Source organism: Eublepharis macularius, chromosome 5 (genome assembly GCF_028583425.1).
Source record: "Eublepharis macularius isolate TG4126 chromosome 5, MPM_Emac_v1.0, whole genome shotgun sequence".
In the NCBI taxonomy this organism is placed as follows: Eukaryota; Metazoa; Chordata; class Lepidosauria; order Squamata; family Eublepharidae; genus Eublepharis; species Eublepharis macularius.
In genome coordinates this window covers 121,265,373-121,284,527 of record NC_072794.1, presented here as the reverse complement: position 1 = coordinate 121,284,527, position 19,155 = coordinate 121,265,373, and the positions used below count along the sequence as shown (strand labels likewise).

The 19,155-nt window shown below is 41.6% G+C and overlaps 1 protein-coding gene across 1 annotated transcript; it reads right to left on the bottom strand.

The window, feature by feature from the left end:
* Positions 1-4,234: 4,234 nt before the first annotated feature.
* Positions 4,235-18,839, bottom strand: DDX20 (DEAD-box helicase 20). Its single transcript, XM_054981493.1, has 11 exons — positions 18,329-18,839; positions 16,736-16,830; positions 13,515-13,683; positions 13,136-13,250; positions 12,898-13,040; positions 12,343-12,481; positions 11,797-11,859; positions 10,906-10,984; positions 9,319-9,424; positions 9,131-9,232; positions 4,235-6,786 (listed from the first exon to the last, which is right to left on the bottom strand). The coding sequence occupies exons 1-11, from the start codon at positions 18,516-18,518 to the stop codon at positions 5,678-5,680; spliced, it is 2,310 nt and encodes a 769-aa protein (XP_054837468.1). The 5' UTR covers positions 18,519-18,839; the 3' UTR covers positions 4,235-5,677.
* Between the last annotated feature and the right edge of the window lie 316 nt (positions 18,840-19,155).

Genomic DNA, 19,155 nt, shown 5'->3' with positions numbered 1-19,155 from the left:
TCTAACAGTCAGCCTACTTATACAACTGGATATTAGCTTACATTTCAGGCCTGGAAGACAGAGAATACTATATTGCTTAATTTTTGATCTCTTCAAGAGTAATAGTTCAAAGGGCTTTGAGTGGGTGTGCTTTAAATTGGATTTTAAACTGAAAGGGTAGACGGACATTGAAAAGATAAAGGAACAGCTCTTTGGAATTGTTAACTTTTCATGCTTGACTGTGGCTTGTAACAGTACCGTAACAGAGGAGAATGATGATGAAACACAAAAGAGCAATGCAGACAACCCTGCCAAGAATTCCTACTTCTTAAATTTGGAGCGGGCTTTCAAGCTTGAGAGAGACAGCAGCATTAGGAACATGCAAAAGAGCCCAGGTAATGACTAGGTAGGCCAAACAGCAACGTTTCCATTGCCAGGAGACACAAGTGACAGTTGGGAAGAAACCATTTTGTCTGTTGCAGGACACTTAATTGGAGGAGTGAGAGTGGCTCTGTCTTCCAAGTTCTCAGGGATCAGAGAAAGGTGACAGAGAATATAGATCATAACTAAGTTAAGATGCATTAGCAATATGTGTCGTGATGATGGTCCCTTTGTAATCATGCAACATTGGTTTTACTGCTTAGGTCAAGTACCAAAGTCTCCAAAACCGCAGACTTATGCAAGGTGATTTGTATTAACTCCTATTTTCTATCCCTCAAGGGCCTTGGGAATGTTTAGTTTGGAGGAGGTTGAGGGGGGACATGATTGCTCTCTTTAAATATTTGAAAGGCTGTCATTTGGAGGAGGGCAAGGAGCTGTTCCAGTTGGCAGCAGAGGGTAGGACCCGAAGCAATGGGATTAAATTACATGCACAAAGGTACCGGCTGGATATTAGGAAAAACTTTTTAACAGTCAGAGTAGTTCAAAAGTGGAATCAGCTGCCTAGGGAGGTGGTGAGCTCCCCTTCACTGGCAGTTTTCAAGAAGAGGCTGGATGAATACTTGTCAGAGATGCTTTAGGCTGATCCTGCACTGGGCAGGGGGTTGGACTAGATGGTATGTATGGCCCCTTCCAATTCTATGATTCTATGATATCTGTCCCTCCCTCTCACTTCTGTTTGAAGGGTAGTGTTAAGGAGGACTCTTGGAGTGTGGGATTGTCTCAGCTGTGGCTATTCTACATGACAACTGTTGAGAGAGAAGCAGAGGAATCTGGAGTCCTCATTCACAGAGCTGGGAGGGAAGAAAGTCAAGGGGTTTCTCTCCAGTAAAATCAAAGCCTTGGCATTGGCAGCAGTCTTTATCCATCCTAGGCAGGGTGGTGGTAACAAGGGGAGGGTGCAGGGGCGGGCATTCCCCTCAACCATGGCATTACAGGGCCCTATAGAAAGACATGGTCCTTCCCAGTCCATGAAGGACTTAAAAAATGATAAACAGCACCTTCAACTGGACTCTGAACCAAATGCAAGCTACCACCACCACTTAAAAGAAAATCAATGCTAACTTTTCTACCCATTCCATTCCAAACCAATTATAGTTTCAAGTCATATTCAGAGGACAGCCCCATACACCATATACCGCTGTAGTCCAACTGTAAGGTTATAAAAGCATTGCTAAATGTGGTTGGACAAAACCTAAGCAGGAAGTGTAAAGGATGGCGGGGGCACCGCTTGCCTTCACCCAAGACCGAGGTGAATGCTCACCTGCCTCCTTTTAAAACAGAATTTACAAAAATGCCAATGAGAGACTAACATTAGTTCTAAGTAGCTGCCGCCTGTCCTTTTTGTCTACCCCAAAGCACAGGAGTAAAAGGACAAATCTTTTGGCCTGTCAGGGAATTAATCAGAAGGTCTTCCTGCAAGGGTGACTTGCAGTTTCTCAACAAAGTTTTACCTGGTAGGTGGTTCGGGGTCAAGACACTGGCTTCACAACAGAGTAAAAAACGTATTTGGTGCAAAGATATTCAAAAAGTCAAGGCAGACTGTGGGGACAAAATAACAAAGCCTTAACATTAAGCAATAACTACACAATCCACACTACTTTCAGAAGGCAAACACAATTAGGCATAGGTGCAAATTACCTAAGGTTTTCCTTCAAAGAGACAAGCAGGACTTTTAGGTGTTAGATCCATAGCAGCAGACAGAGGATGGTTGCCAGGGAGCAGCCATCTTTCAAAGGGAGACTAGTTTCTCTCTTAGTCTCTAGCCTCTTGCTTCTACATGTTGCTGACTTAACTTTATGGGTAGGGGTCCCAATCAGCCCAGGTCTGTTTAGCCAATCAGGTCCCCAAGAACTGATGTCACTGTTGATAGCATGAACACGAGTGGTCAGAAACAAAACCAATCTGCAGACTTGGTTCGTCCCCTTTCCCACAGGTGTTCAGGAATGTTAATTGGTACAAACTATGGAAGCTCTGCTAATGAGCTCTCTCTTATCTTAAAAGTCATTGTGTGCTGGTTTGCTAGCAAGCTCTGTAAACTCTCTCAGGCCTTTCTCCTGAACCAAAGATTTTAAGATGGTCACAATTTGAACAGAAAATCCATTTTCTTTACAGGAAGAAAGTTGATAAATCAAGTGCATCTCACAGAAGACACTTCAGGCTATTGAACCAACTTGCTCTTTGAAACAGCAAGGCCATAAGCACCCTTAACCTGCTTTGTGAAGCCAATTCTACTCCAGCCAAAACAAGAGTCTACTTCCTCCAGAACATCAGCCTTCTTGACCAGCATCACGTCCACTGTATTTGGACGTGAATTCAGCTGGTTCTGCCTTTGCCACTTGAACAGTCTCAAAGAATTAGTCCAGAATGAAGACAGCCAGACGTGTCATTCAGATGCAATAGCAAATCCTCCAAGTGTTAAACCTTTTAACATAAAACGTATCACCAAACGTTTTCCAGAATTAGTAGTTGAAAAGGCTAGATAGGTAGCCATATTGGTCTGCAGTAGAACAGCACGATTTGAATCCAGTGGCATCTTACCGACCAACAAATTTTTCAGGATATACGCTTTTGACTGTCAGAGCTGCTTTCTGCTGTCTGAAAAAGGGAACTCTGACTCTTGAAAGCTTATACTCTGCAAATATTATTGATCTCTAAGGTGCCACTGGACTCAAATTAACTGAAAAGGTTAGCATTGATTTTCTTGGGAGATGATATCTTGTATCCAAGATGATACTCAGTTCAGCTTGAAAAATTTTGTAATCTGAATTCAGGGGAAATTCAGGAGCCAAAAATGAAGAGATAAAGAGATCAGAACTGCAACAGGTCAACCTGCATGCTAGCAAACTCTAGCAACTGACCAGCTAAATTCAACAATGAATAAAAGAGACATGAGGAAGTCTTGGCCAAGGTGTTTGAAGAAATTATAGGGAAAGCAGGACTGCTTCAGGAAGGAACAAGATAGCTAAATACAAGAAAAACATAAAAGTGGACATCTCAAGTGTTGCTGCTAAATGAACAATGTGATATAATCCAAAGGGGTATGATTTCACAGAAGTATTTCTTCAGTATTTCTGTTACTAGCCATGTATTTCACTAGATGGCAACATTTTTCTGCACAAGCGAAACTAAGGTACATGTGAATTTGGAGTGTTACTTTAGTCTTTAACTCGCAGTGTACTTCTTTGTGGCCTTGCTGGATCACAAGGGTCTATCTCATCCAGCACACTGATAAATTGGGGAGAAACCATTTCATGTTCGTTGCTGATCTGACTTTGATCAGAGGAAACAGGGTGACTGTTGTACATGTAAAGTTATTGAGGTAGAAGAACCAAGCAATCCTTGTTTAACAGAGAGCTGTGAGCATAACCCATAATGGAGCTATAGACTGGAGTGCAACTACCCTCTTCCTCACTGGCAAGAATTAGGTTAACTGCACAGTAATAGAGTCCTGCAGTAAACCTATGCTGGATTTGAACAAGACTGTAAGGAGAGCCTCTCTGTAGGCCATTACTCATGCATTTACCCATTCAGCTAGCCACCCAATCATGATTTCAGATGGGCTATAGAGCAGCTGAAACAAAGCAGGCCAATTAGTTTCAGACCTAATAGGTAATTTCATTTCTAATTAAAGTTTTCCCTTATGCATGGCAGGCCTGATATTGGAACTCTCAGGAGGATAGACCAATTATGATAGCTTCCTATTTTTTTAACATACATAATTAAAATCATTCCTATCATACAGCCAACCCAATCTAATTCTGGAAGTGTTATTTATACAGTTTTAATTAAATTTTATTTAAATCAGCAACATGCATTAATTGAGACACGCCTTTTTATTTAGACCACTTCTAAACAGAAAGAACGACTGGTTGTTGCCCAGCAGGAGTTGCATAATTTGTACTGGCAAATTAAAAGTACATTTTAATAAAGAATAAGGCTTGCTGCTAAAAATATGTTTCTTACAAAAAAGTATTCCCATGTCCAAAAGGTAATTAATGGAAAGAACAAGTATTGCCCAGAAGTAAGGATTTGCGAGCTCTAGAGGGGCTAAGTGTATAGCAGTAGAGAAGCCCTTCTGTAAATTCCCTTTGGATCCGAAGTTCTAGCAGATGCCTACCATGCAGTTTTAAAAATATTATTCATCACAATAGATAAAAATCTTCTTTGCTATAGCCCACTTTTTGCTATAGACCTTATCTTAGCCCATATAGATACATAACATGAGCAGCTCTAGTAGGAGAATATTACAACACAGTGGGATTTGAGAAATCGCCCATAAGGAATATAGAAATCAACAGAACTAGTACTCAGAAATTTCTTTTTTAAGCTGGTGCCTTATTATGAAGACCCAGCTTTCTAAACATTTTTCCTGAAATCTGACCAATTTCTTAAACAGTCGGTTGCATGCTATACAACTCAGAAATAGCTTTAAGAAACTTCAAATACTTGGCCCATCTCCACTTCAGTAACTAAGGCAGTAAATTTATGATGAACATATCTGGACTTGGTTCCAGATAGACATGCAAAGAATTGTGCTATAGAGAGTATTCTTTTTCTGCTCCACTACAAAGCAAAGTGGAGAGAAACCAGCATTTTTCATCATTAAGCTCCAAGGCACTATGTTCTTCTGGGCAGGAATATAAGAAATAATCTCACATTGAATTCATCTGGGTTCAGAGAAGATAAAATTACTGTGGGTTGGATACCAAGAGATGCTTCACACTAATGGCAACACTTTCTTCCAGCATGGATACACATCTGTTTGCAGAAGAACCTCTTGTGTCAGGGGAAAGCTCCTTGTGCTAAAAGAAAAACCACCACCATTAGAAGATCCAGAGGATTTGAGCCACTATAGCTCAGTAAACTCTCTCACTTCTGAAGACTCAAGAGTGTTTTAAGTCCTGGAACAGCACCATCTGTACATGAGAAGCAAAGACAACAGTCTTTTCCAAAGGCAAGTAAAATGGGCCAAACGTTGTGGCCACGTTCAATACATTTCTAATGAAGCAAGGATCAGCTTAACAGGTTGAATGTAACGCCATGAAAACATCTTGAGTGTATCTACAAATACCTGCACAATAGATGAAATTCCACTACTATTTTTACAATTTTTAATTGGCAAAACATCTGTTGCAGCATTTCATCTTCTGGAATGCATACAGAAAACTATATACATTGAATGAAAATATACTAAAATGGCTGAATCCAAGCACAGAGGTGAACTCATACTACATGTACATCTAGATGGGCTTGCCCATCACTGATGACCTCTCAGCAACTCTTCAATATAGACTGCGTTGGCACGATAAGCAGTCAGCCAGCTATACATGTGATTGTAGGAATAAGAAGCTGCAGCATAATAGTCCCGGTATGCCTGGTAATATGTTTTCCAGTATTCTTCATAACTCTGATTCTCACAGAGGAAAGAGGGATCAGGTTTGTGCTGGGGGGCACCTTTCATGGCCCCTCTCTTAGAGGGCTTAGCAGGAGGGTAGTGGCTCTGCCTACTCTGTTTGCCCTGGTTCACATTCTGTTTAACCTTCTGGAGCCGAGGTGGCTCTAGAAGTTCCTTCGGATTAGGAACATCACTGAACTGCTGAGAGTGCCTCTGAAAAGTCTGTTCTGTTGACAAGCCAATATCCTCTTCTTTCTGTGTATCTGAAGACATTTTGATATGTGACTGGTCCTCTGGGCTATACGTGAATGAGTCAGAACTGTAAGAGCTACTATCACTATCGGACTCTCCAGTCCATGCATCAACTGTCGGTGCTGCACATGTGCTGGATTCCATTTCTTTCCCATAAAAGGCATCATTTTCTGAATGCTGCTGTCCAGGACCTGTAAAGCTTCTTATGATTTCCACATCTTTCTCCAGTCCTTCCTTAATGAAACATTCATAATCCTCCACAAACTTAGCCATGCCCCATATATTGGTGGATTGATGGGTCTTGTAAGAGGACAGGCAAGGTATCTTGGGAAGCATGTTTCTTAAAACTTCCTTGTCCACCTCTTGCTTACTCTGCTGCCCACTAGTTTGGACAACAGGCTCCAGCTGGCGTTTCTGCTCTACAGTGCAATGAGAAGACTGTTGGTTCCTGACGGTTCTCTTTGTGTTGCTACGCTCCATTCTGCTCTTGAACACTTGCTTTTGCTTGAAGGCCTCTTTTGGCTTGGCTAAAGAGATTTTTCCACAAGCAGTAACCGAGGACTCCTGTGCACTGTTGCCTCCAGCTGTGTGCTGCACTGCCACCTCTGGTTGTTTAGCAGACAGCAGAGGAGCATGCAGTGAAGCATTGGGATACGAGACAGCAGTGACTTCTACATCCCAGCCTTCAAACTGTTCCATCAGCTCAAGAGGCACAGGCTCTTCAAGAGAGAAAACAGCATCAGTGAAGAGCAGAAGAGGCTCACAAGGATGTGTTTGATCTTGAGGTACATCACCACATCCATCAAATTACTTCAGTTTTTCCAACTCTAATACATCTGCTTACTTCTCCCACCCCAAGTTTCTTTTACAGTTTCACACTTTAAAAAGCAACCAAGATAACCACAGAGACTCGAATCCTACAGTAGCGCCAACAGAACAGCTTTTCTGATGCAGATTCCCCCCTTCTGCTACAGAACCCCACACTGCCCCCTCACCCTATTCCTGATTCTGAGGGGGGAGGGGCAAAGAAGGCTGCAGTGAGAGTGAGGGAATTGTTTTCCTCTAGCATGACTTCGCTTGCACTACTTAGGATCCAAGCCAAAATGTTGCCAAGATGTAAGCCAAGCAACACAGTGCTGTAGAATGATCAGACTGACAGTAAATAAAAAACGATGTATTCCACAGCTTCTATTTCAAAATAGTACACCATATAGGCAAAATATTTAAGTTCAAATCCCCATGTAGCTAATAAACTCACCTTGGATCAGTTACACTCTTTCAATCCAACTCATTTTATAGGATTAGTGTGAAGTTAATGAAGTGGGGGCCGAGGGGGGAGCACTGCCCTGAGCTCCTTCAACAAAGGGTAAGGTAACAGTATAATAACACAACAGGCAGATATCTTTGACATATGTCTTATTCTGAAAACCTCCAAAAGAAAACTTACAACCTATCTAGACAAGGTACTCCACTCCAGTACTGCTGTTACAGCTGGACAGAAAGAGCTTCCTGAAAGGAAGATGCTCAGCCAAGCCCTGTATTCCTCTCAAAAGTCACCAAACTTTGGCTCAGGATGCAAGTTGTTGCAGGCCTGGTTTTGGCCTAGCTAGAAAAAATGTGCTGGCTTGTTAATTCAGAACATCTGCAGAACACCGAACCCTTGAAGATTCGACCTTGGGAGACTGGCTCTTAAAGCTCCTATCTTCGCTCCCCAACTTCACATGGCTAGCAACGCCAATTAAGCAAGTGAGCCCTGATGGGCTCTTTGTTGATAGGGTGATGTCAGAAGGCCTAAAAATGGCTGCCTAGCATACACTTCTCTCCTTCTCCAACATCATTCCTTTACCATCATGTGAGAGAGAAGGCTGCTTTCGAGCCTCTGGTCATCAATATGTCTCATGCTGCATGGCACTGAAATGGACTCTTGTCTAATGGTGAGAACCTATCAGCTAAGAAGCTATCTCAGAGAAGCATAAGTAGAAAGCTTTAAGCGTTTTTAGACAGAAAGCTGTTAGCTAGCAATAGAAAGGTTTGTTTGTTTTCTTGTCTACTGCCTGAACTAGAGTGCTCAGCAACACTGTCTGTAACATTGCATTCAATAAAGTAAAAGATATATTATTTAAGCCTGTGTTTGGGGTCATACCAACCTCAGGGAACCCGAAGACTGGAAAATCTCACAAATTAAATGAACAGGCAGGCACCTTGCTGCTGCCTAAGGGGTCTGGTGTGGCTGTGGTCTCCAGAATAGAAGTTTGGAGGTGCCTGGTTCCTACACTTCCTATATCTGCCCTCTTGTAGTTTAAAAGCAACAGTTTCTCACCCTGTTTAGAGTAGATAGGATGAACTACAGTTCTGCTTCTTTTAACTTTGGAAAGGGGTTCTGAACTCCTTCCTGTTCCACCTACCTTTCATTTTAATGCCCCAAAAGATCTTTGCAATAAGCTGCTCTCACTAATGTCAAGCTGATAAGGGCAGAATTACACGGTGGCTGTAGTTCCATTATTATTTTACACGAGTTTCACCCTTCTCCCCACTTTTACGCCACCCACTCACTTACAGGGGCTGCAATGTAAGGAGTGGATTGCTGGAAGGGGGAGAAAGAGGAAAGAGAGCTTTTCTCCTACTCTAAAAGCAGCTTCTGTGTGGTGATTTTCTGCAGCAAAAGGTCAGGAAGGAAAATAATTACCTGTCTCCCCTGCCCCTTAAAAACTGCTGAAATCTGTTGAAAGATACAACTCTGGGGGAATTTTAATGGATCTACACATAACTATAATTCATTTTATTTTGTGTCTTATTATGATCTTCACTAGGTTGCTGTTATATTTTTACAGGGCTTTTTAACAATTAATAATTAAATATATCAATGTATAGTAGTTTCCCAGAAATCAATTCCACACTTCAACTCAGGAGAAGACTCACCAGCCACTATCATTCAGAATAACAGGATTATGCCTGAGTGATCAGTTAATAGCTTTATTTCCTCTAAGACAGCTACATCATCACTGATTATAAGAGGCAGGATTCAAATTCAAGCAACAAGTTCCAAGAAAAAGACATTTATACCTGGTAAAGGAAGAAGTCGAAGGTTACACTTCTGTGCAATGTTCATCATCATGTTTTCTTCCTCCCCACGGCAACAATAAGTCACTGCAATCCCTAAAGTTCCTACAGCAAAGTAGAGAATGTTAAATTAGCAGGGAGCTGCAAACCCACTACCTGCTACTGTGTATCACATTCAAAGCAATATTTACCAAAGCGTCCAGCTCTGCCAATCCGATGCATGTATGTCTCCCAGTCCAAAGGCACATCTAAGTTAATGACTAAGTTCACTTTCTCAGCATCAATTCCACGTGAGGTCTAATAGCCGAGAAGAGGCAAGGGAAGGGGGGGGGGGGGGGAGAGATCAAAGGAATTTTAAAAAATGAATAGCAGTCAGGAAAAGCACGTCAGAAAAGTTATCAGTTTAGAACTACGCCCAAGTAGGTATCCAAGTTGGTCTGCAGTACAAGTTCCACTGCATCTGGTATCTACTAGTATCCAAAGAAGGGGCCTTTGACTCTTGAAAGCTTATACCCTGAAAATCTTGTTGGTCTCTAAGGTGCCACTGGACTCCAGTCCTGCTGAGGTACTCCCAATGATACCTAAAAATAAAACGTGAATATTCCCTAAAAATTCTGGAAAAAAGAAAAAAAGAAACATATTTGTTCTGTAGTTCACAAAGGATTTCTAAAATGGAAGAGGGGGGCATTCCTCAAGCAGCTTTCTTAAATGTTGTTCCATTAAAGTCAGTGGGTCCAATCCTAGAAATAAGGCACCGCCCAGAGCCCCTGGGGATGGGCGGTATATAAATTGAATAAATAAATAAATAAATAAATATTTTGAGGCACATTTTAGGGAGATCCAGGACAATAATTTGTGGTTTAAATCTTATCAACTTTAATGCAACTGAAAGGACATACCTTCTGAATATCTCCTTCAACAAGACTTTTTTTTTTTTACACAAGCACTATAAAATGGCAGGGTACATAATGCTCTATCCTGAATTTTTACTCAGAAGAAATTTTGTACAAGCCTTAGTGGGAAAATGATTTAAATACATTCTGGATACTAAAGAGCAGAAATTGACTTCTGTAAGCTACCTTGAGTGCTATTATTGGTAGAAAAGGTGGAGTATAAAACACTCTCTATAAACAAAGCATCAGAATCAAGAAAGCAGAAAATACGGTATTTTCAATCTGCTTCCTTCAAACAAGACCACTCAGTGTCTTTCCTTTTTGATTTAAAAATATTTGAACGCAAGAAAAGCACAGTTACATGAGATCTACTTTTAAGAAAAATATAATGCATTTCTCAGAGTTATCATCACACCCCTAGATTTAGACCCATGCTAAATACAAATCATAGCTTAGATTTAATGGAGCGTGTTCAAGAGGATGCTTGTGACATGGTTTTTTCCAGCCTTCCGCAGACATCCCCTTAAATCTCTAAAATATGGATACGGGAGGTTGTGGACCTCACACAGATTAAACGCCATGCAACTGCAGCAAGGAGAACAACCGGACAAAGACTGTACCTCCTCTGCTTCCAGCAGCGTGCATCTTCTGCTGCATGATATTCCACTGGCCCAAGACCAGTGCCAGCCTGGTTTCCCTCCTCACCGCTGCCCCACTTCCCTGCAGGATACACAGCTTTTTGTCCATGTGAGCTCTACAACTTCCAGCATTTTGCAGGTCAGAGCTACTGGGGAAGGCAGAAAATAACTACATCCACACGTATTGTTACATACGCGCTCCATAGGATGCATGTCCATATATTTTCATATTCAAAGAGAATCTCACCAAATCAGTTGAAATCAATACTCTGCAATGGAACTGCTTGAGTTTAGCCATGGCATCTAGTCTCTGGTTCTGATTCATACTGCCTAGAAAAACAAAGTCAAAATGATCAAGTGCTGAAGAAAAAAAATCTCACTAGCCAAATCACTGAAGTATTTACTCTGTGTTGTTGTTGTTTTTATCAGACGGAACAGAATCAATACTTTTGTTTGACACCTCAGACACATGTCTAATTTATCTAGTGCACATGCTGAGAGTAGAACATAATTGGGAACACTTTTAATGCTGCACCTCAGTAACGAATATAAGTATTATTTAAACCCAAGGAAATAGTTTGCTATTCTAGTTTGCTAGAATAGTCTGCCAACCTAAGTAATCCTATGTATACTTATTTTAAATGTAAGTTCTCACCGAGTTCAGTGAGACTTACTTCTGAGGAAACATAAATACAACTAGAATGAAAAGTAGCCTGCCCATTTATACACATACACCTTCATGCTAAGTGCCACCAAATCTAGATACCAAAAATATTGGCATCAAACTCCAAAGGAAAACAAGGTCTGCAGCAGAGATCTCCACCAAGAAACGCACCGCTGTGTTTCCTGGAGCACACTTTCTTCCCCCTCCAAAGCAAAGAATTATTCCATCCTCTCCTCCACCTCACTGCAGCGGGAGCCCAGGAGGCATCTTCTTTATGCCTGCAGGAAGCTCCTACCCAGAAACAGCTGCCTTCATTGCGGAGGATGCTTGGTTTACAGCTTACCAACATTCTGTGTGTCACTCAAGCTCTCATGGCAGCTGTTCTGCTGTTGGCTCCATGGCAGCCATTTGTAGCCGCACCCACTAACTGTTCTCATATTCTAAAAGTGCCCACAGGACTACTAGTCTACAAACTTGCCTGAAATGCATTCAGCAGGAAAACCTTTGGATGTCAGTAAATCTGCCAAGCGCTGAGCTCTAAAGAAAAACAAAAAAAAATAAAATAAAAGCATAAAAGTTCGTTTTCCGTCAGTTCACTCTCCCTAACTGCCTGGCATGAGTACATATATTTATTAAGAAAATTTAAATTATTTTAGATTAGTAAAAGGAATACTACTCCTAGTCCAATACGATGGAACTACGTGGTTGAGCCTAACAGGTATCTTTTTCATCTTCCCAACTACTTCATTCACTGCATATATGATAGACTCTTCCTTTGGGTATTTTTAGTGCACTAACACAAAAATAAAAGGGACTTGTACTTTTTCACAACAAAACGTGTTCTAAAGTTTATTTTTCAAGTTCTGCTTTACACAGCATCCTAAATTTGATATACCTTAAGCATTCAATCTTACAATAGAACCTTAATGTTCTTGCCCACAACAACTTTCTGCTAAGCATCATGAACATTCAGGCATTCAATTTTTAGCTAGCCTATAATAAAAGGGGAGGGGGGATTACCGGCTGTGTAGGTTTGAGAAGACCAACGCCTGATTGAAGGGAATCTTGCTGAAGAGCTCCTGTAAATGCTCCACCTTCTCTTCAAATGTCTTGTGTGGTAATGGATGAGAATTTACAACTTTGAAGTACTGCTTCAACCCTATTCAAAAAATTAAAGACAGGATGAGATTACTTATCTTGAACATCAACAAGAGTTCCTTTAAAGGAAAGGCAGGATAGAAACTTACAATTAATAAGTGTTTGCACCAATAAGCCTGCCTGAATCATCAGAATTATATAGTACTGACGTAGTACACTCTACTCTAAGTATCTTTTCGTTGATGTGATAAACCCAGATTAAACCACAAATCTCTTCCAAAAACACAGGGCTGCTTCCTATTATTCCATTATGTTAACAACAAAGCCTTCTCTTAGCGTTCAGAGTCCTCTTCTGAAAGAAAAGACCTCTTGAAATTGTATGTGTGTTTCAGGGTTATGCACATGTACAAGCTTTGATGCTGAAATCAATCATTTACTTGATAAAGATAGATCAGTGATCACAGAACAGATACATACCAATGAGACTTGGATCGGTGGGATTCAACCTCACAAACGTGGGATCTCTCATGTATCTAGTCAAAGCATTAGCCAAGGATTCGGGATAGGTGGCTGAAACAGCCAACATCTGCTTATTGGCCGGTAGAGAAGAGTAAATCCAACTAGATGGAAGGGAAAAGAGAGAAAAGATCATGCTTCAAAATAAACATTTCAAATCATTTTAGAAATTAAAGGATGATTACTACAACACTCTTACTTGATTTGCTCCTGGAAACTGCCTTCTTCTAGAAGCTTGTCTGCTTCATCAAGAATGAAAAGACGAATGCTGGCTGTATTCAGATACTCTAACTCTATAAGTTGCTTTATGCGACCTGACAATGAAAAACAGATTACTTTATCATGGATTACTTTATCATAAATTTATTATTTATGGAAACAACCGTAATTACATAAATCTAAAATCTAGCATTCTAGTCACCCATTTATCAATTTGGGAAACATATTTAAAAATAGCACCCTGCTAAAAATGCCTCACTATTTCCTGCAGACGCGTATCAAATACAGGCCAGTTTTTGTAGTACAGGACATTCCATCACTAATACAACTAGAAGGTTTTAGATGATGTCTACTCTTACCAGGGGAGCCAACTGCTATGTGACACTTTTTCAGCCTGACTTTGTCTTGGTTTAAAGGAGTTCCTCCAATAAAGACGTGACATTCCAAACCTTCCATTTTAATCCCAATTGCTGTAATAACTGCATGAATCTGTACAGCAATCTCTCGAGTGGGAGCCAAAACCAGAATCTGAGAAAAAATGAAGACTAGGCTATTAATCAGTTATGGAGACAACAAATACGTGACCTTTCCTCCTAAATTATCCCTCTGACTACAGCTCAAGACATCAATAACTGACCTCTTTAACAGCGTTTATACCATTAGATAGTAAATTCTTAAGTTAATTTTGGCCAAGTGTTACTTTGATAACCGCAAATCAAATTTTTTACAAATATTTATTTTAAAAGCCTGAAAGCAGCAACTCGTAAAACTGTAGGTCAGGACTCTAAAGAGATTCATGACTCTCTCATAGATGGACTGTGAGACCAGGAAAAGGAGGAACAGGGCAAGCTGGGAGAGTCCGAGAGTTTCAGCAGCAAATCTGGACTTGCCTCTACATAATGTGTGAAATGTCCATGAAATGCAGCATTAATGAGTAATGAACTATGTAGTTTTAGGTGGGTAACCATGTTGGTCTGCAACAGAACAGAAATATTTGTGTCCAGTGGCACCTCAGAGACCAACAAGATTTTTGAAGTGTAAGATTTGAAGAATTGGAGCTCCCTTCTTCAGATACCAAGAAGGGGGTTATGACTCTTGAAAGCTTATACTCTGAAAATCTTGTTGTCTCTAATGTGCCATAATACACACACACAATAAACATTTATTATTTATTTATTTATTTATTTATTTATTTATTTATTTATATTAGATTTTTAGTCCACCCTCCCCGCTCAGGGCGGAGTACAACATTTCAATTTACAAAAATACAGCTAAAACCAGAAAAAAACAGTATACAAATAACATTAAAACAACTTTATACAATACAGCTTCTCTTCAGATGGTGATGATAAATTACTGCTTTTCAAGACCTGGCTCATATGCGGGGTGGTGGACAGATCTTGAGTGTGGACAGTGGGGGCCCAACCTAGTCTCCACCATATGCCTGGCAGAACATCTCTGTCTTACAGGCCCAGCGGAAAGATAATAAATCCTTCCAGGCCCTGGTTTCCTCAGACAGAGAGTTCCACCAGGTCAGTGCCAGGACCAAAAAGCTCCTGGCTCTGGTCGAGGCCAGGCAGGCCTCCCTTGGGCCAGGGACCTCAAACAGAGACAAGCCACTGTAAGGCAGTCCCTCGTATCCCCACATTGGCAAGGTGGTGGGTCAGTAGATCGTAATCGACCGTATAGAATGCTGCTGACAGATCCAGTAGTATCAGCAGCACCGATCCGCCACGATCCAGCTGACTGCAGAGATCATCCGTGAGGGCAACCAGCAATGCCTCCACTCCATGTCCCAGGCGGAAGCCAGACTGGAAAGGAATCTAGGGATGAGGAATCATTCAGGAAACCCTGTAGCTGCTCCACCACTGCCCGCTCAATCAACTTACCCAGAAACGGGAGGTTTGAAACTGGGCGGTAACTGACTGGGTCGGTGTGGTCCAAAGATGGCTTCTTCAAGAGAGGCCTAACCATGGCTTCCTTCAAGGCTTCGGGAAAAATCCCGGAGCTCAAGGACATGTTGACAATGGCCTCCAGAGTAGTCCGTAGCCCATCTATGCTGGCCTTCACCAGCCATGAGGGGCACGGGTCCAAGGCGCACATTGTAGAACTCACTGCTCGCAGGGTCCTTTCAATCTCATCCCCAGAGAGTGGGTTGAAATGATCTAATATCATCCCAGTAGACGGACAAGGGGCCTCTAGTTCACATAATGCGTCAATTGCGGCCGGCAAGTCATGGCGGAGAGACAAGATTTCATCAGCAAAAAAGCTTCCAAAAGCCTCACAGCTAATATCTGAATTCAAAATTTGACAGTCTCCCCCTGATAGGGAGACCAGTGACCGAACCACATTAAACAATTTTGCTGGGAGTGAGCTAGCTGATGTAATGGAAGCTGCGTAGAAATCTTTCTTTGCAGCCTTCACAGCCAACTCATAGGCAGTAAAAATAAATAAATAGCAATAAACCTTTTTAACTGGGTCTTCAAAAATATACTTAAGTTTAGAAGTGGCTTTCACTTCAAAAGCCATTGGCTTGTTGGGGTAGTGGCAAAAAACTGGCACTATTTGTGCTGCAGAAGCATGATCAATTTCACCACTGAAGTTAAATGAATCTGGTCCTATAAATAATGTTAAACTTCAAAGTATATCTAAGGCCATGCCTCACACCCAAGATTAAGAAGGCTCTCACTCTCCTAGCTTTCCCCAAACCATGCAAAACTGAATTATTCAGGAGGGCTTTTTAACACAGGTAGGAGGGCTCAACTGTAATGAAATGGTTTAGAAAGATGCTTTGATAAAGGGATAGGGATTGTAGACTATACTACTGCGTACTGTCTGTTGCTTCAAGTATGCTTCTACAAGGTCATTCCTGCCTTGTTTAACATGTCATTTAAATTGCTTCTGCTTTGTTTCAGTATTGTTAAGCACTGTATCAGATTTCTGCTTGTTTATGCTTTGTCTCAGCAGTTTAGCTCTGTGAGAGATTTCTGCTTGTTTTCAAATGTTCTGCTAATACCTTATTGCATTGTTTACTGAATGCCTGAGCCACAGATCATCTTGACTTGCACTATGTAATCCACCTTCAGTCACAGTGAGAAAGGCAAACTATAAATAATGTAATGGAGATTACAAAAGATTTGAGTTTTTACTTCAATTTCAACTTCCACTTCAGAATAACTGCCAAAAGTTTTATGAACTGAGGTGTTACATGCCTTTTATATTTCTATGTTTTAATGGCTGGTTTTTAATTATTAATTTCAATTATTTTATGTTTTATTGTTTTATCTTGTATACTCTGAGCCATGTCAGTTAAGTCTCTGAAGAGTATAAACGTTTTAATCAAATAAATAAAGGGAACACTTGACTTCTGAGTAAGAATTGCCTTGAGGCAGAGAAAACCATTTACAAACTGGAAAAGTTGGTGGGGTTTAGGCCACCAGTGTTCCACAAATAACATGAATCCATGCATGCAGGCAAATTAACATTTTAGTAGGCTAATAATGCTTATCAATTTATTTATTGAGTTTCCTTGAACAGTTCGAATGACTTGGATGTTTCCTATACAACAATGCAATCTTACCTGTGTAACTGGGCTTTCCAGGATAAGGGAGTCAAGTGCAATTGTAGAAAAGACACAGGTTTTACCAGTGCCAGATTTTGCTTGCACAATAAGATCTGGAAAAGACAGAAACAATGCAGTTCAGGAAGCATCCAAGAGATCATTTCAGGGAAGCCAAGACAATGGAGCGCCATACATTAGGAATTTGTTTTCAGGAGATCATCAAAGTGCATAACAGAATATAAATTTCCCTCAGATCACTGCTTGTGCACCACTAAGTTTTCTCTGCAATATACTGCTAAAACAGAATGTTAGGCACGTACTAAGTTGTCACAGCACGACAGTGACATCTTTTAAGTGTCCCGCATGAACATTAACCCTAATGCAATCTCCAACATGCAGGGGTTCCTTGGCAGATGAGTAGATCTAATTTTGCTTCCCTCTGTTCCTGTCAGGGGGAACCCTTTCAACTGCCATTCACCCTGACTTGTTTGCAGCAATAAGAGAAAGGCCATTCCTGCCTCTCCTGACAGTCAAGTTGCCACTAGGCAGTTTTTATGCATTTTATTTCTTTAGGGCATTTTAACTTATATTTCTCTAACAGACTCAAGGCAGGTATGCCACACTATCTCCATCATGGCAAGATAACCAGCAAAGCAAGACTGAATGTAAATACTCATTCACCTCATACTGGAATGACATCAAAATGTAATTCTGCCTCCTATCTTTTCTCTCTACTCTCTTTATATGTGTTATCTCCTAGAATACAGGCCTGAAACTTATTTGCACTCAGGTGTATCAGGTACATCTACCACAAGCACTGTGCCTTTAATTTTAATAGATGCACCCAGTTTTGGGAACCGATTATTACTCAGAGCAGAGCAGAAAATAGCAAATTTAATAATAAAAGGGTTTAAAATGCATAGATTAAGATTAAGCAAGGCTTTATCAATAACCCCTAAAAAGCTGTGCCAGGCAAATCTAAATAGTTATTACTCCTACCCATCATCATAACTATGTTTATATACCACTCTTCTAGAAGTTTGGTGCCCCACTCAGAGTGGTGAAAAAAATCAGTTTTATTATTGTAAGTACAATTATTATTATCCCCACAATACAACTGGAGAGCAGGGCTTACAGGAGTGGCTTGCCCAAGGCCACTGCTGAGTTCACTGCAGTAGTGGGGTTCAAACCAGCAAAGTGCTGATTTGCAACCCAACCACTTAATCATTATGCTACAGAATTCGTTGCCAAAATAATAAAAAATAATAATTGTACTTATATATCACTCTGTTAGAGTGATTTGTTCCCTCACTCAAAGCAGTGAACAAAGTGGGTATATTACTATCCCCGCAATTCAGCAGGGGAGCTGGGGCCGAGAGGAGTGGCTTACCTAACACTCTCCTGAGCTCAGGACAGTAGCGGGATGTGAACCAGCAGAGTGCGCCATCACAACCCAACTACTTAACCACTCTGCTACAGCAGCTCCATAAAGAGCACTTTCAGCCTCCACAGAGGCTCACATTTTGACCTCGTTTCTGACACCGACCCTAATGCCGCCGCCCCCCAAGTTACACTGCTCTCCATCCCAGAATCAAACTCCACGGCCCTCACCGAGGCCACAGCGCCCCAAAGGTATGGCCTTGAGTTGCACTGGAGAAGGCCTTAGAAACCCTGCAGCTCGCAGCCCTTCCAGCACCGGCGGCGAAAGCAGCAGCGATCCGAAATCTTCGGGGCCTTCAGGCACCACCACGTCCCGGGTACGGAGCCAGCTCTCAGCTGCAGCCGGCACGGGAGCCGCCATGTCAGAAGAGGGCGGTTCGGAAACGTCGCGAGAAATACAGGCGCCCGCCGAACAAACGAGCGAGCTGGGAAGGAACCAGTCGAGACGCAGCAAAAGACGAACGCGGTTGGTGGATAGGAAAAGGGAAGAACCATTGAGACGAACTGCGGGGATGCGCGTAGGAGTTTGCGGCGCTGGGCGAGAGAAAGGGGCGGGTGGCCAAGATTCGAAGCTGATTTCACCGGGATAGAGAAGACAGTTGTGTGACGAGGGGTGGAGAAAGATTTGCGAGGGAGCGCTGGGGCTTCCCCCCCTCCCTTCTTTACTGCTCGGAGTTCGTCATTTCCGCTCTTGTACTGCGTTGGGCGCGAGCCCACTGAATGGGTAGGACTCCTAAAGATTGGCGCTCATAGGTTGCGTATGGTTGCTGAAGGGTAACCAGTTCCAAGCAGATCGATCAAGATGGGTAGCAGTGTTAGTCTGCATGAAAGCTCGTACCCTACCACATATTTTGTTAGTCTTATAGGTATTACTGGAATCTTGCTCGGTTCCAGGAAGCTTATTCCTCGCTCAGTTAAGTTTAGGATTCTAGCTTAACTCAGAAGTAACTCAGCAGAAATTATTTCTGACTCAATTAATCAAAGATCTTCGTTCTGCA

Coding starts and splice junctions, on each gene's coding strand:
- DDX20 (XM_054981493.1), bottom strand. CDS start 18,518: ATGGCGGCTCCCGTGCCGGCTGCAGCTGAGAGCTGGCTCCGTACCCGG. Junction 13,251..13,514: donor CATAGCAGTTGGCTCCCCTG/GTAAGAGTAGAC, acceptor TTTCATTGTCAG/GTCGCATAAAGCAACTTATA. Junction 11,860..12,342: donor TTCTCAAACCTACACAGCCG/GTAATCCCCCCT, acceptor GTTTTTCTTTAG/AGCTCAGCGCTTGGCAGATT.